General features: G+C 47.8%; 7 protein-coding genes across 7 annotated transcripts; 3 read left to right on the top strand and 4 right to left on the bottom strand.

The window, feature by feature from the left end:
* Positions 1-189: 189 nt before the first annotated feature.
* PICMEDRAFT_70048 (hypothetical protein) lies at positions 190-2,841 on the top strand (the record flags this gene model as incomplete). The annotated part of the gene is made up of 1 exon (XM_019163535.1): positions 190-2,841. The coding sequence occupies one exon, from the start codon at positions 190-192 to the stop codon at positions 2,839-2,841; it is 2,652 nt and encodes an 883-aa protein (XP_019019524.1).
* A 59-nt stretch (positions 2,842-2,900) lies between these two features.
* PICMEDRAFT_13987 (hypothetical protein) lies at positions 2,901-3,364 on the bottom strand. The gene is made up of 2 exons (XM_019160169.1): positions 3,289-3,364; positions 2,901-3,188 (listed from the first exon to the last, which is right to left on the bottom strand). The coding sequence occupies exons 1-2, from the start codon at positions 3,292-3,294 to the stop codon at positions 2,961-2,963; spliced, it is 234 nt and encodes a 77-aa protein (XP_019019523.1). The 5' UTR covers positions 3,295-3,364; the 3' UTR covers positions 2,901-2,960.
* A 274-nt stretch (positions 3,365-3,638) lies between these two features.
* On the top strand, positions 3,639-5,562 carry PICMEDRAFT_13985 (hypothetical protein). The gene has a single exon (XM_019160166.1). The coding sequence runs from the start codon at positions 4,020-4,022 to the stop codon at positions 5,493-5,495; it is 1,476 nt and encodes a 491-aa protein (XP_019019522.1). The 5' UTR covers positions 3,639-4,019; the 3' UTR covers positions 5,496-5,562.
* Positions 5,483-6,448, bottom strand: PICMEDRAFT_13984 (hypothetical protein). The gene has a single exon (XM_019160164.1). It carries the CDS (start codon positions 6,359-6,361, stop codon positions 5,651-5,653), a length of 711 nt encoding a protein of 236 aa, XP_019019521.1. The 5' UTR covers positions 6,362-6,448; the 3' UTR covers positions 5,483-5,650.
* A 1,168-nt stretch (positions 6,449-7,616) lies between these two features.
* On the top strand, positions 7,617-8,921 carry PICMEDRAFT_30043 (hypothetical protein; the record flags this gene model as incomplete). The annotated part of the gene is made up of 2 exons (XM_019162623.1): positions 7,617-8,241; positions 8,437-8,921. Coding segments are annotated over 2 exons (1,110 nt in total), but the record flags the coding sequence as incomplete, so codon positions are not given.
* Positions 8,922-10,551: 1,630 nt separating this feature from the next.
* Positions 10,552-11,703, bottom strand: PICMEDRAFT_19734 (hypothetical protein; the record flags this gene model as incomplete). The annotated part of the gene is made up of 2 exons (XM_019162137.1): positions 10,552-10,769; positions 10,944-11,703. Coding segments are annotated over 2 exons (978 nt in total), but the record flags the coding sequence as incomplete, so codon positions are not given.
* A 241-nt stretch (positions 11,704-11,944) lies between these two features.
* Positions 11,945-12,600, bottom strand: PICMEDRAFT_81639 (hypothetical protein). The gene has a single exon (XM_019164992.1). It carries the CDS (start codon positions 12,510-12,512, stop codon positions 12,156-12,158), a length of 357 nt encoding a protein of 118 aa, XP_019019518.1. The 5' UTR covers positions 12,513-12,600; the 3' UTR covers positions 11,945-12,155.
* Positions 12,601-13,691: the final 1,091 nt, after the last annotated feature.

Raw genomic sequence — 13,691 nt, 5'->3', positions numbered from 1 at the left:
GCTCGGCAGCGATCTCCCACCACCGATGTCTCGATTTCTCCCTCATCATACTACGTTGCGTGGAAAAATATCGTTTTCAGTTGTTTAAATTTTGTTACTGGAATGGGTTGTGATAAGGACTCTAGTCGAGCTGCCGGCTCTTGCGTTCAACAATATAAAAGACTTGTCAATACATCAAGAAGTAGAAGAATGGACATCAAGAAAATCTTCAACAAGAAGAAGGTCAAAACTAAACAAGGAGGACATACTGAGGGAGGAGGGAATTCGGAGGCTACATCTGTGAATTCGGTAACCTCAACAGCATCATCCTCTTCGAACTCGTCAGCGAAAATCCCAACGAATCCAGCCCCTTCACATAATGCGGATGTATTCACCTCTTCTAAAAGCTTTCAGTATTCTTACAACTCAAACACCAACTCTCTGTTTAGCTCGAAAAGAACCTTATCTACTGGCGTTTCTACTCAGCCAAGTTCAAACGTTTCATACAACAAAAACAACGAGCAGGCCAAAATAACGAGTATTGGGAGGCCTTTGAGAGTTCTCCACGAAGACGAACAGGAAGTAGAGTATGCACGCTCTGGCAGCGTATATAATATAGAGGGGAAGTCTACAGCAGCAGATGATGATAGCACTGCTAGTGGTTTAGATGCTAATTCCAATAGAGCTGCATCAATTCATAGGAACAGCACCTCTCGCAGGAGATCAAATCTTTCTGATGATGTTTCACTATGTCCTACCGAAAAATCAAATATAAGTACCCAAGGAACGTTTGCCAACATAGACAATGGAAGTAACACCAATCTTAATAGGTCACAGTCCTCCTCCATTTCAGAAAGTGAGTTGAGAGTACAGCTAGTTGAGTTCATTAAGAGCCAGTTGAGGAATTTAGCCAATTCTGTGAGTAATATAATTATCCAAGTGTCTCAATCTGTGCTGAATTTAACGAAGGCTTCCATAACCATAAATGAAAGTATTATTCTAACTCATAAGATGATCAAAAGCAACAAATACATCAGTTTATTAGCATCAAACCAGTTTGATACCATAAATTCTGTTGGTTTGAGAAGGCTGATCAAGAATATTCTTCATTTGCTTGATAATTTGTTGATTGGTGATGTTTATAATAAGTCCAAATCTTCCGTCATAAAGAGACTTCATGATTTATTCTTGTTGATCAAGATTATTCCAACCAAGGCACCTGAATTAACCAACTTTATATCGTACATGGCGCCAACCATGTTCCCAATCGATTCGAATGTTTTAAATTTTCCTAATGTTGAGAAAGTTGATCAAATAATGTCCAGTTTATTATCGAAAGGTAAAGAGAATCTTTTTTCAGATCAAGATGGCTCTTTCATTGCTCCGGTTTTACGAGGCTTTTTTTTACCATCACTAACTATTATTACATTTATTTTCGGTTTCCCTGAGATTTCTAAAGAACATCATGATATTATCAAATTTTTCTCGACTCAATCAAGTGATATACATTTCCAGCTACAAAAGAATCGGATTACATACGCCTCAAGCAAAAGCATGAAACTAAAATCCCCATTCAGAACCGTTGATGAAGGTCAAGTTTATGTACCAATATCTATGTCACTATCAACTGATTCTTCCACGATATCGAGTGGTACATTGGGAGGATATTTGTATCCGAAAGTTCCAGAGAACTGTTCCAATCCAAAGTTGCTGAAATATCGGGGCCAAATCTTTGGACTAACATGTGCACATGTTGTACTAGGTAGTGAGTCCGAATCCGAGGAATTACATCCCAACGTTTCCACACCATCTCCTGTGCTAATCAACTTGTACAAGAATGCTCTTTTGAATGAAATGATGAACCATTCTACTAATTCTCCGGAGTACAGGGCTTATAGCGAGGCAGTGAAAATGATTGATGCTGAGTATCCATTGAGAAAAGTTTCGTTGAATGGCAAAAAGGTGAATAGAAACTTACCTACTGAAGATTTGGGATGTATTATCTGGGGTGAAAGGCTAATCAACGACAACAAACTCAGTGACATGGCGATTATCAAGATCAATGACCGACTAAAGAAAAAATTTGTCAACTATCTTGGCGAGGACTTGCAGCTTTCTCAGTATGATCCGTCTTTGATTTTATCTAATTTGAATGTCAAGAAAACTATCAGTTTTCAGCCTCGAAAGAACGGGATTCTGAATACGGCGAACTTGAGTGTTTTCAAAGTAGGCAGCACTACTGGATATACAAATGGTAACTTGAACGGAATGAAGATGATCTATTGGTCCGATGGGTCTTTACGTAGTTCCGAGTTTATAGTTGCAGGGGGTGATGGGAAGATGAAAGGCTTTGCGAACGGTGGAGATTCGGGAGCATGGGTATTGTCCAAACTGAGCGACGTCAATCATATCAAAAGTTACTCGAGTGACTCTGAGGACGAGCCGCTTATTGAGGAGGATGAGAACAAGAGCAGTTTGAGCGCTTTTATTGAGAGTTTCATCCCTGCAGTGAGTAGTGGAAGAAGACAGGATAGAGCTTCGGGGAGCAGACGAAGAAGCACACCGACCGCTTCTGCTGCTGCCACTACTGCGGATGCCGGTCTGGGCCCTTTTAATGGACCCAAGGAGAAGAACGAGGAGAGTGGGTTGGGGGTACTTGGGATGCTCCATTCCTACGATGGAGAGTACAGGCAGTTTGGGCTTTTCACGCCAATCGATGACATAATGGAGCGCCTAGAGGCTGTCACCGGCGTGGAATGGGGGGTTGTTGGGTGTAGCGAGGAGGGCGACTTGCACGAGGGAAGCAGCAGCATCGGCAGTACCAGCGACGGCAGCGACAAGGAGGAGAGCGAGGACGAGTGACTGACTGGAGTTCTTTTCTTTGTATTTCAGCTATATAAGAAACAAAACAAGGAAATAAAGAATAAATAATTTAGTAGCAGGTGCAGGCGGAGAAGGGGGCGTAGAATGTGCCTGCAGAACTAGTAGTAGGTGTCCTCTGGGTCGACGTTGTGGACCCAGTGGTTGCCGATGAATGGGATCTTTTGGTAGAAGGTCTTTTGGAAAAGAGGCCAGTTGTCGGTGAAGGTTGCGACACCTGCGCCGGCAGCAGCGCCCCAGAAGGCAAGGACTGGGACGTACGCAATGACGTTTTTGACGTGGAAACCACCGAGGGTGGCTGCGTGCTTGAGAACAGGACCTGAGATGTACTGCACCATAGAAATCGAGAGATTGTTAGTATCCATGTGTGTATCGGAAGGAACCGGTAGGAGTGGACACCACACGTGTGTTGCACCAGACAATACGTACAGCCATTGTGCAGATATGTGTGTGTGTATGTGGAGTATTTAGTGTGTCTAACACAAACCGGAGCGCAACAGGCAGCAGACGGCTCAGACCAGAGTAGACCAGACTCGTCCATGTCTTTTTTACTGGAGGCTCTGTCTCCTTCCTTCCCCGTCTTCAACACCTCGCTGCAACAGTTACCCATACCTCGCTTACGTCAGCCACCACTACCACCCTGTATTATTCTACACCGTTCTGATTGGTCCGCCCACAGGTGGAAGGAGAAGAAGGGAAAAATCGAGATTTTACGCCGATCGACTGCAAAAATATAAATTTCGACGATCGACGCGGTTTTGTCTTGCCGCGGCAAGCAAAGTCGTCTTGCCGTCTTGCCGCGGCAAGCGGGCACATCGGCGCTGGTCCGGGCCGCGGCTGCGTCTTATCGGAAGTGGCGTACTGGCAAGCTTGCTGGCGGCCGGCAAAGCAGCTGGGGAGGGGCCATTTCGGAGTTGCGGGCACGCCTGGGGGAAACCTATAAAGATCCCGGGGCGTCCGTGCTGGCTCAGCGTGGCATATCGAGAAGGCTCGACACGTTCTTTTGGATCGATTTAAGCACACCAGGCTTAACTAGTGTTTAAGAGTCTACCACAGAGCGTTCAGGCATTCCTCTTTTTGTCTCTGCCACCCCTTGCTTTTGTTTCCCCCCTTGATTACCCTGTTTCCGCTCTCTATCTCATCTGTTTTGGACACGCAAGATGCCTACTAAGACCAACGCTGCGTATTTCGCAGACAAGATCAGCCCGGTGTGCCATTCGGCGCTACAGTACACAGCGTACTACGGAACGTTTGCCCACACTCCGAGTTTGGGCTCGATGGAGGTGCTGCCGCACACGGTAGTCGGCGTGGACCAGGACGGCAACATCGACTTTATGGTGTCGGGAGTGAAGGACGCCTCTCCGGAGGCGTTGGTGGAGTTGACGCAGCAGCACGCTTTGTCGGCGCTGGCGTCGAAGGACATTGTGTTGGTGGACGCGTCGAAGGACAACAACCAGTTCTTCTTCCCCGGCTTCATCGACACACACATCCACGCACCGCAGTTCCCCAACAACGGGATCTTCGGCAACACGACGTTGCTCGAGTGGTTGGAGATCTACACGTTTCCGCTTGAGTCGTCCTTCACAGACCTCGAGCTCGCCACCGAGATCTACACGAAGGTGATTTCAAGGACGCTCGGGTACGGTACCACGACGGCGTCGTACTATGCGACGATCCACACAGACGCCACTAACCTCTTGGCAGACCTCGCCTTGAAGCTTGGCCAGCGCTCGTTTGTCGGAAAGGTGTGCATGGACCAGAACTCGCCTGCCCACTACATTGAGACCGAGGAGGAGTCCAAGGCCTCCACGCTCGAGGTCATCGACCACATCCGGTCCCGAAACCCCTCGGGCGACTTGATCAACGCGGTGTTGACGCCGAGGTTTGCTGGATCATGCACCGACAGCCTTCTGAGCTGGCTCGGCAACTTGCGGAAAAAGGGCAACTACCACTGCCAGACACATCTCTCGGAAAACCACAAGGAGATCGAGTGGATTACAAACATGTTCCCGCAGTACGACCACTACACAGACATCTACTACCAGAACAACTTGTTGAGCTCCAAAACGGTCTTGGCCCACTGCATCCATCTTTCCGACGAAGAAATGCACATACTTAGAAACACAGGGTCGGGCATCTCCCACTGCCCCACGTCAAACTCCTCTATCACTTCTGGCGAGGCCAGGATAAGGTGGCTTCTGAACAACCACATCAACGTCAGCTTGGGCACCGACTGCTCGGGCGGATTCACTCCTTCGATCCTAGAGGTGGCCCGGCATGCGTTGCTTGTGTCAAGACATTTGGTCATGAAGTCAAAGGAGGATGCTGAAAAGCTGTCCTCGAGTGATGTGCTCTACCTCGCCACCGTTGGAGGCGCCAAAGTGCTCGACATCGACGACAAGGTCGGCTGTTTCCGCAAGGGCCTGAAGTTCGACGCACAGCTCATTAGTCTAGATTGCAAGGACTCAAACGTTGACACATTTGCGTTCCAAAACCCCCAGTGGGGGGTCTTGCCAGCCGAGGCTTCGCACAAGAGATTTGCAGACTTGATCGACAAGTGGCTCTTCACTGGCGACAACAGAAACATACAAAAGGTTTTTGTAAATGGGCGGACAGTAGTGGACAGAACGGCCTAATCTCTAGCATTACTTTCCATTCTTATGTATTCTACATGTAAACAAACTATATTCGATAAATGGCTAGACAAGAGTAGATTCTTACACAATGTTAAAACTCTATATACTTGTTCACATTCATGTGATATTCTGTGCTGCGCAGGTTAGAGTCGAACCTAATGATAGCATAAGCTGTAAAGTAGAGGAAACATTTCATGCTTCTGTTGCCACTGGGTGATCAAGTCTGGTATATTGTCTTCCCAATATTCCGGGTGTGCTGGATCGTCGGCGTTGTCGCCCTCCATCGCTCCCTTTGACTTGAGAAAGAGCTGGTTCAACGAGTTTGCCAACTCCAGGATCGCCTGACCACCGATGTGTGCATTTTCCCGGTCATCTCGAATCTCAACGTTGAATACGTGTACCTTTCTGTCGAGCTCGTTCGGGCTGAAATAGTTTCTGGCGAGAAAGTCTTCAATGACACTGTCGAAACAACGCTCTTCACAGGTGATCACAATCTCAAAATCGAGCTCGTCCTGGAACCCGGGATGTTCCTCCTCGGGCAGCTTTTGCATTGGCTGGTTGAAGTACGGCCAACGCTCTGGCGACTTTTTGATATTCATGTTCCGTAGCGTCATATCTAACACCCCGTTATTCTTGTGCACCTGGATTCCCTGCGACTCGAGCACCTTCAAAATCTCTGTGTACGGCGTTCCAAACTGGAAAACATTCGGCTTATTGATCGAGGGCCCTGGCAATCGTACCTTTGAACCGGTACCGTAAGACCGAACCTGATATCCGGCCTCTTTGAGAACTTTATGCGCCTCCATCGAACGGTTGTTGTTCGACGCACATACGGTACAAAACCTCAAGTTAGGCACATCCTCCATCTTGCTCTGCTGATGTATTTGAATGCTGTGACAGCAGATGCCTCTATCGATTCTTTGCTGCCAGAAAATGCCAGTTCTAAAGCTGTGCTTGAACGAAAGCGTGTGTGTGTGATAATTTGCACGGGAAATGGCGCTCTCTCGCATGAATCGCTCTTAATCCTTCTTCCTTCCTACTTCCTTGCACCCTCTCATATATTGGGCTACTACGTTATATGGTTCTCTGTGCAGGTGAGTAGCTGTAGGTGCCGCAAAGCATGTCCGAGTCCTCCTGTATTACGTGTTGGATCAAGTAGCCAGTAAACCATTGCAATCGCATCATCCTCCACCCATCCTGGCGAACGAGAACGGACACCTGAATCCAACCCTACGCCAACTCATACACGCCAGTTGACGCTCTGAAGAACACGAACAACACGCATTAACCATCCTTATTTTACGCAGTTACTAAACGGCAGTTGTCGAATAGTCCTCCAGCTTGTCTTCACCGGCTTACTTGTAAACGTCACAAAAGCCGGATGCTTCTCAGGCAGGCACACGACAATTTTTCATGTCGCGGGAGGCAGAAGATAACGGAAAGACTTTCTTGTATGTTCATGTTTGTGGATGAGCCTGTGTTTGTGTTTGTCGATCTGCTAATTCAGCGCCAGCAACATCTTCAAGAGCAGCACACACCGACTGTCAGTGGAACTTAAAAAGCCGACAAACAATGTTGCAATGGGTATGGACCCTTGTGGTGTCTGCTTGCCTGATCGGCGCCACAGAATCTGCCGTTCAGGAGACAGTGGCCAGTGACGAATCAATGATTTCCTCATTTGCAAGTGTTTTCTTGACAACAACACAGACCTTCACGTCACAGAATGATCCCGAAGAGGCCAGCATACCCTTTGTTACAGTAGAGGAAACACAGAGTCAGGAGTCAAACTTTGCCAACTCGACCAATGCGCCGAACTTTCAAAGCTTCGAAGAGTGGAAGAAAAACAAACTCAACCAGAATCGAGTTGATCTGGCCAACAGCTCAGAAAGCAGATACAGTATTGAGAAGCCGTCTCAGAGCCTTAACAACAGCAACAACAACAAAAATAATATCTTACAACCGGAAATAGAAGCAGTGAAGGTAAATAAGGACATCAAACATATTCAGAGAGACGAGATTCATCAACGGATCAAAACAAGAGATGGTGATCAACGGTCAGAGAACCAAAACAGCGATAACGTCAACGCTCCACTTGGTGAGGAAATGGTCATTGAGATATCCATGTTTGCCGGCAGCGGTGAAGAACAGGGGAAGCTTTATAAAGATAGATTCAATTATGCCTCTTTCGATTGTGCCGCAACTATAGTAAAAACGAATAAAGAGGCCAAAGGTGCTAATTCCATTCTTCTAGATAACAAGGATTCCTATCTATTGAATGAATGCTCTGCATCGAGTAATTTCATAATTGTCGAGCTATGTGAAGACATTCTTGTCGATGAAGTTTTGATTGGCAATTTCGAATTCTACTCCAGTATGTTCAAAAATATAAAAATATCTGTGAGTGATCGTTTTCCTACCACTCATTGGATAGTCTTAGGTGAATTTCAAGCTGAAAATGTTAGACAATTGCAGACGTTTGGCATAGAGAACCCATTGATTTGGGCCAAGTTCATCAAAATCGAGTTTTTGACTCATTATGGGAATGAGTTTTATTGCCCTATTTCCTCAGTTCAGGTGCATGGAACGACAATGATAGAACAATTTAAAGAGGACAATCCGGATAATGAAGAAAAGCCTGACTCTGAATTAATCTCAACTACTGAAGAAGTTAACGCTAAGCCCAACAGTCTAGATTCCTATCAAGAATCTCTTCCACATGATCTACCAAATGATACACTTGCCAACAGTGAAAATGGAATATCGGATTTGGTACCTGAATTCGATGTTTATCTTGCTAATGAGAAATTCAAAGCATGTCTGGACTTTCAGCTTTTGGAACCTGAAGTGAATTGTACGTCCAAGTATTTGAAATTGGATCAATTTTTGATCGATTACGAGAAAACACGACATGAAAATTTTGATCAATGTCTGGTTGGCCAAGAAATGGAAGGGGTCACATCTGAAGAACAATCTAAAGTTGTTGAAACACAACCCCACACTCCATCCCCTAAAGTTCAGCCGCAAGATTCAATCTACAAAAATATTGTAAAGCGATTGAGCTTATTGGAATCTAATACAACCTTGTCATTGTTGTATATTGAAGAGCAGTCTAGACTGCTTTCCGATGCATTTACAAGCTTAGAGTCACAGCAAGCAGTTAAATTCCAAAATATTCTGTCTCAGTTAAATTCCACAATACAGTCACAAATGGATATATTCCAAAAATTGAATGTGGATGTGTACACTAGTTTTTCCAGATTATTTGAATATCAACAGCAAAATTTTGAATCCAATAATGTGGAGATTTCAAAGCAGCTAAGTCAGATTCACAATATGATTTCATTCTACCGAAACTTGACTTATTTTTGCTTGTTGACAATTATCCTTCTGTTCTTCTATATTTTACTTACCAAAGATCTTTACATTGATGATACATATTTCCCAGAAACTTCAGTTCCGACATCACCTTTGTTTTCACCAGAAACTTCTCCCTCCATTTCTCCTGCTGCTTCGATTTACAATATCAAGGACTTGGTATCTACTACTACTGCCAAGAATCTGTCTGAACAATTGAATGGCGATAGTGGGTTAGACCTTGGTGGCTCTGTGAGTCGATCTGGGCATTCAAGAAGACCATCAGCATCTATTTCAACCACAGGATCGATAGAATCGGTGCCTGCAAATGAGGCAATCAGTGGACAAGCTCCAGCCCTCAAGAAGGCCAATACAAACATGGCCTTACCTGTATTATATCGACGCCGAAGTACTCTTTTGAATAGTTTTTCGAAATCTTGGTCTTTATCGCCAAAAAAATCTGATAAGTTAGGGCTTTTCAAAAGAAGTACTACCTCAAACACCCAGAATCAGACACAAAGCAACAGTCTGGATTCTGAAGTAAGGAAGACAATGTTAGTATCAGATGAAGAATGCAGCTTGGTGAAAGAGTCACCACTGCATTCTGTTCCCAAGAATAGAGATAATGAGACTTTTAGAAATGTGATGCCGGAGGCGGAAAATGCCGTTAATGGCGAACATGCACCAGCCAAAGAGAGAGGATTGGAAATAGAGAATGATGCTTCTTCAGGGTTGGAAGAGCCCGAAGCGATGATCGATTCTGCCGATTTTGAGTATGTGTATGAGGAAGTGGAGGAGGAGGAAGAGGAAGGGGAAGGGGAAGGGGAAGAGAAAGACGAGATGGAGGGAGAAGGGGAACGAGGGGTAGAGGCCATTCCAATAGAGGTATTGGAGACTAATTAGTCTTGTACAGATGTGAATACAAGCGTCGTCAGTGAGAATACGAGTGCGGCAGTAAGAGTAGTAGTGGTAGATTAATTAAATGTAAACCGTTCTATGCTAGATAAAAGTGGAGGGGAGAAAGTAAGTGTAAATATTTATAAATAGATAAACAATTTCATGGAAGAATGTTCTTGACAGTAAAGGAAAGGAAAAGAAAGGAAGAAGAAAAAAAAGAAAAGAAAGAAAATAAAAGAGCAATGACAATGATTTTGCAGTAAAAGAAAGATCGTAATAGTTGGGAGGTATCAATGTGTGTGTGTATACATAAAGTCGGCTTCTTGAGTGTTTCTGTTTTTTTTGAGCTTGTAAGTATGTGTGTATAAGCGAAGCATTGCAAGTTATATATTCGATTCAATTTTCTATTTCTTCACAAGTGTAGCGAGTGGTCAATGGACTATATCAGTTGCTTTTCCTTGAGATCACCACCGTTGACAAGCGCATACTCGGAGGAGCTTAGCGAGAAGGTGTAAGAGGTTGCAGATGAAACTGAGGAGAAGGAGGAGAAGTTGGATGGTGACTCACAAGGTGTGCCCATGATGGAGTCTGAGGATGAAGAAACAAAGGACAAATCTCTCAAAACTGGCTGTACGAACGGAGAAGAGTCGTTGAACGAAAGAAGCAGGTTAGTCAATTCCATTGAATAGGGGTTTTCATTCACATTTGTGCTTGCATTTGTGTTTGGCCCGTGTTTGGAGTTTGAACTTTCGCTCGAATTGCTCAGTAACGACAGATCTATTTGGTAGAGGTCGTTATCCTCGATGAAGCGTTTTACGACAGTCATGACTCCCAAGGAGGAGTATTTATCGATCAGTACTTCGGATGGATCCAACATGGATCTGAAGAGGTGCAAAGCGATTTCTCTCACTTGTGTGATGGAGTCCATGCCGTTGAAGCCTGAGATGAATGGACCTTGCTCATGAACTTTAGGCTCGGTGTTTTCTGCGTCGGAATCGTAAGCAGCGTCATCGTCGGTTTCTCCTTCTACGAATCGGGATTCATCGTTGGTGATATCATTTGTGCTGTCATTACGGAAGGCAAAAAAAATTGAGTTTTTATTTTCCACAGAGGTGTGAGTGCTGTTGAACGTAGTGGTGCTATTGGAGGATTTTTTTGTGGCGTTCATTGAGTCTTCGAAAAGGGTGTAGATGTGACTGATGTAGGTTGAGCCGACGTCCATGTTGAGGATGGAGCAGGCCATGAGGAAGCATGAAATGCCGATTGTGGATGTTGGGAAGGTGAGGTAGACTCTGTCGTAAAGAGTCAGCTCGCACAGGTATCTTGAAACGGCGAGGATGGCAGAGACGGTTGGGGTATTTCCTTTGTACAAGTCGATTGGCTTGTCGAGAAGCTCTTTACCATCTGGGTCTGAGAATTTGACAGCCAGCTGCAAAATGTCTTCCAGGGTTGTGTGACCGATTGACCAATTGAGGGTGCTGAGGATGTGGATCTCCATTTCCCTGAACATGGAGTCATCGTAGACATTGGAACACATGGTGTTGAGCTCCTTGACGGTGGGAACTCTGGACTTCTTGTCCTCGTACTTGGACGCAATCCAGAGAGCCGTGCAGCCGATCAACTGGTAGTGCTGCTTGAAGGCTATTCTTCTTGCGCAGTACCTGTCTATGATGTTCCAGCAGAGAAAGAGGGTCTGGGGCTTGAGCTTGAGGGAGGAATGCATCTGGACTATGAAGTTGACGAGATAGGGTCTCATGAACCACTTGACCTCTGGCTGGAGGTCGATCATGGCCGGGTTGACGGCGGACTCGGACTCGAGCGACTTGTAGTGGGCGGAAATGGTGTCTAGGTACTCGGCGGAGATGATCTTGTTTTTGTAGTTTTCGATGGCCTCAAGCTTGGCGGAGTAGGGCTTGCACATATGTCTGCGGGGTGGTCCATAGGACTTCCTGCTGTGGGGCTGTTGTGCAGGAGCAGAAGCGTGCATGTCGACGAAAAGAGTGGAATGGAAAGGAGTGGAAAGATGGAGGGAGGAAAGAGTGTATGGGTATCACGGGGGGTTGTGGAGCAGTTAGTTCCAGGGCAGCACGGTCGTTAATTGGTTAATAGCAAAGGGGAGACTGTGAAGTTTTTTTTCAGAATCTTCAGCTTGTTGTATCTCGAGAAGCAGAAGCGGGGGGGAGACTGGCTGCGGGTGGTGCGGAGGTGCTGGTAGTCAATTGATCCGTGCGGTTCTGTGCTGTCGAGGTCTACGCCAAGAGAGAGATTGCAGAAAGAAGACACAAAAAAGCCCACTCAGGAAAAGAGCAGTGAACAACACAAGGGAGGAGAGAGGCAGACGGAGCACACAGGACGACAAAATGGGCCAACCTCGGGACGCCAGCACTAACGGTACACAGGCAGGCACGATCAGGAGAAAGAGCGGCACGCCATATATACATATACACACCTTCCACGCAGCCTGTCTCTGTCCCAGACAACTTCCCCAAGGAGCATTGACGGCCACAGCAGCAGGGTACGCTGCGCTTTACGCTGTGCTTCACGCTGCGCTTCATGCTGCGCTTCCCCCAGGAGGGAAACGCCGCCGACCACGACCCATCCTGCAGCGTCCCCGAGGGCATAATGGCACTCAGCTCCACGAACAATAGTCCGCCAGCGTGTGTCCGCCGCAGCGATGTGTCCGCCTGGCAAGACGGTATGCATGGATTTGCCAGGAGTGAGCTGCTCAAATAAGCCAGGCGTGCCGTGAGCGAGAGCAGGGGGCATTGTGCGCGGCGACGGGAAACGCGCCGGAGAGCGCGCTGGGTGTTGATGGTTTGCCTGATCGGGGTCGGGCGCGTCGCGATGCCAGGCAGGGGGAGGGAGCGAGAGTAAGGGAGCGAGAGCCGGGGAGGGGCCAGACGGGGGACGCGTCGTGAAGGGGGGGAGGGGGGAGAGGGGGATTAGGTGTGTGTGTGTGTGCGGTGGGCATGGAGGGTGTGTGGAAAGTGTGGAAAAAAGGGTGGGTGAGAGGGGGTGAGTGTGGGCGAGAGTGATGGCGTGCACAGGTGTTTTGGTGATGGCTGGGAGGCTGTGGTCGGCGATTGTCGATTGACGATTGCCGGGGAGGGGGGCGGCGTGCAGCAGCAGGTGCCGAAATGTGGTCCCGGTGTGCTGTGTTTGGTTATGGGTCTGCTCATTTCGGCGGCGGGGTGTGCACGTAAACAAGCGGTGGTGGCGCTAGGGCACCGCTGGGTTGAGCGCAGGAGGGGCCGGGGGCGGGTGCGGTCAATGCAACGGTGATCGGCCTTGGGCAACGGCAGCGGGCCGCCAAGCCGCGCATGGCGCGGCGAAGACGTTGACAAAGACCGCCCCGGCCGCACAATAATACTGGCCCCATCGGCCCCTCGTTTACGCCCGGCGGCTGCATGCGGCAGGAGCCGGCCGGCGGGAGGCTGCAAAGCCGGCGGGATGGGGCCAGTGGATCGTCCCACCCCGTGGGCCGGTATCGTGGTCGTGGTACTGGCGTCGTGGACTCGGGCGACTAGGGGGACTAGGCCAAGTGGGTGCTAGCACGCAGGGTCTTTCCAGAGCCGACCTGTGTCGTCCACGCAGCGGCGGCAGGCTGCGGGGGCGGCGTGCTGCCGAAGCCGCCTGCCGCCGAACCGAGGCCGCAGGGAACGCCGCCGCCGGTGCTGCCTGCAGAAAACGAAAACTGTCTGCGGGGGTCGCAACGTCGTGCTCGAAAATGTCAACAACGTCCCGAACGGGCAAGACAGAGAAACTTAGCACGTTTTTTGCCCGAAAATTCGAGGCCGATCCAGCGGTGAACTGATTTCCACAGCGTGCGCAATGCCCTCATACAGACTACCGTAGGTGTGTGTGCGTGTGTGTGTGCACATTTGGGTGCACGTTGGTGTAGACGTTTGCGTACATGCAAGTGCAGCACGTAAGTGATAGCACCCA

This window comes from Pichia membranifaciens, assembly GCF_001661235.1.
Source record: "Pichia membranifaciens NRRL Y-2026 unplaced genomic scaffold PICMEscaffold_1, whole genome shotgun sequence".
Lineage (NCBI taxonomy): Eukaryota > Fungi > Ascomycota > Pichiomycetes > Pichiales > Pichiaceae > Pichia > Pichia membranifaciens.
Note: the sequence above shows the minus strand (reverse complement) of the source record. Positions and strands in the feature narration are given on the sequence as shown.

What these genes read in the sequence shown, in the direction of transcription:
- PICMEDRAFT_81639 (XM_019164992.1), bottom strand. Translation starts at nt 12,512, where the DNA reads ATGCCCCCTGCTCTCGCTCACGGCACGCCTGGCTTATTTGAGCAGCTC.
- PICMEDRAFT_13984 (XM_019160164.1), bottom strand. Translation starts at nt 6,361, where the DNA reads ATGGAGGATGTGCCTAACTTGAGGTTTTGTACCGTATGTGCGTCGAAC.
- PICMEDRAFT_13985 (XM_019160166.1), top strand. Translation starts at nt 4,020, where the DNA reads ATGCCTACTAAGACCAACGCTGCGTATTTCGCAGACAAGATCAGCCCG.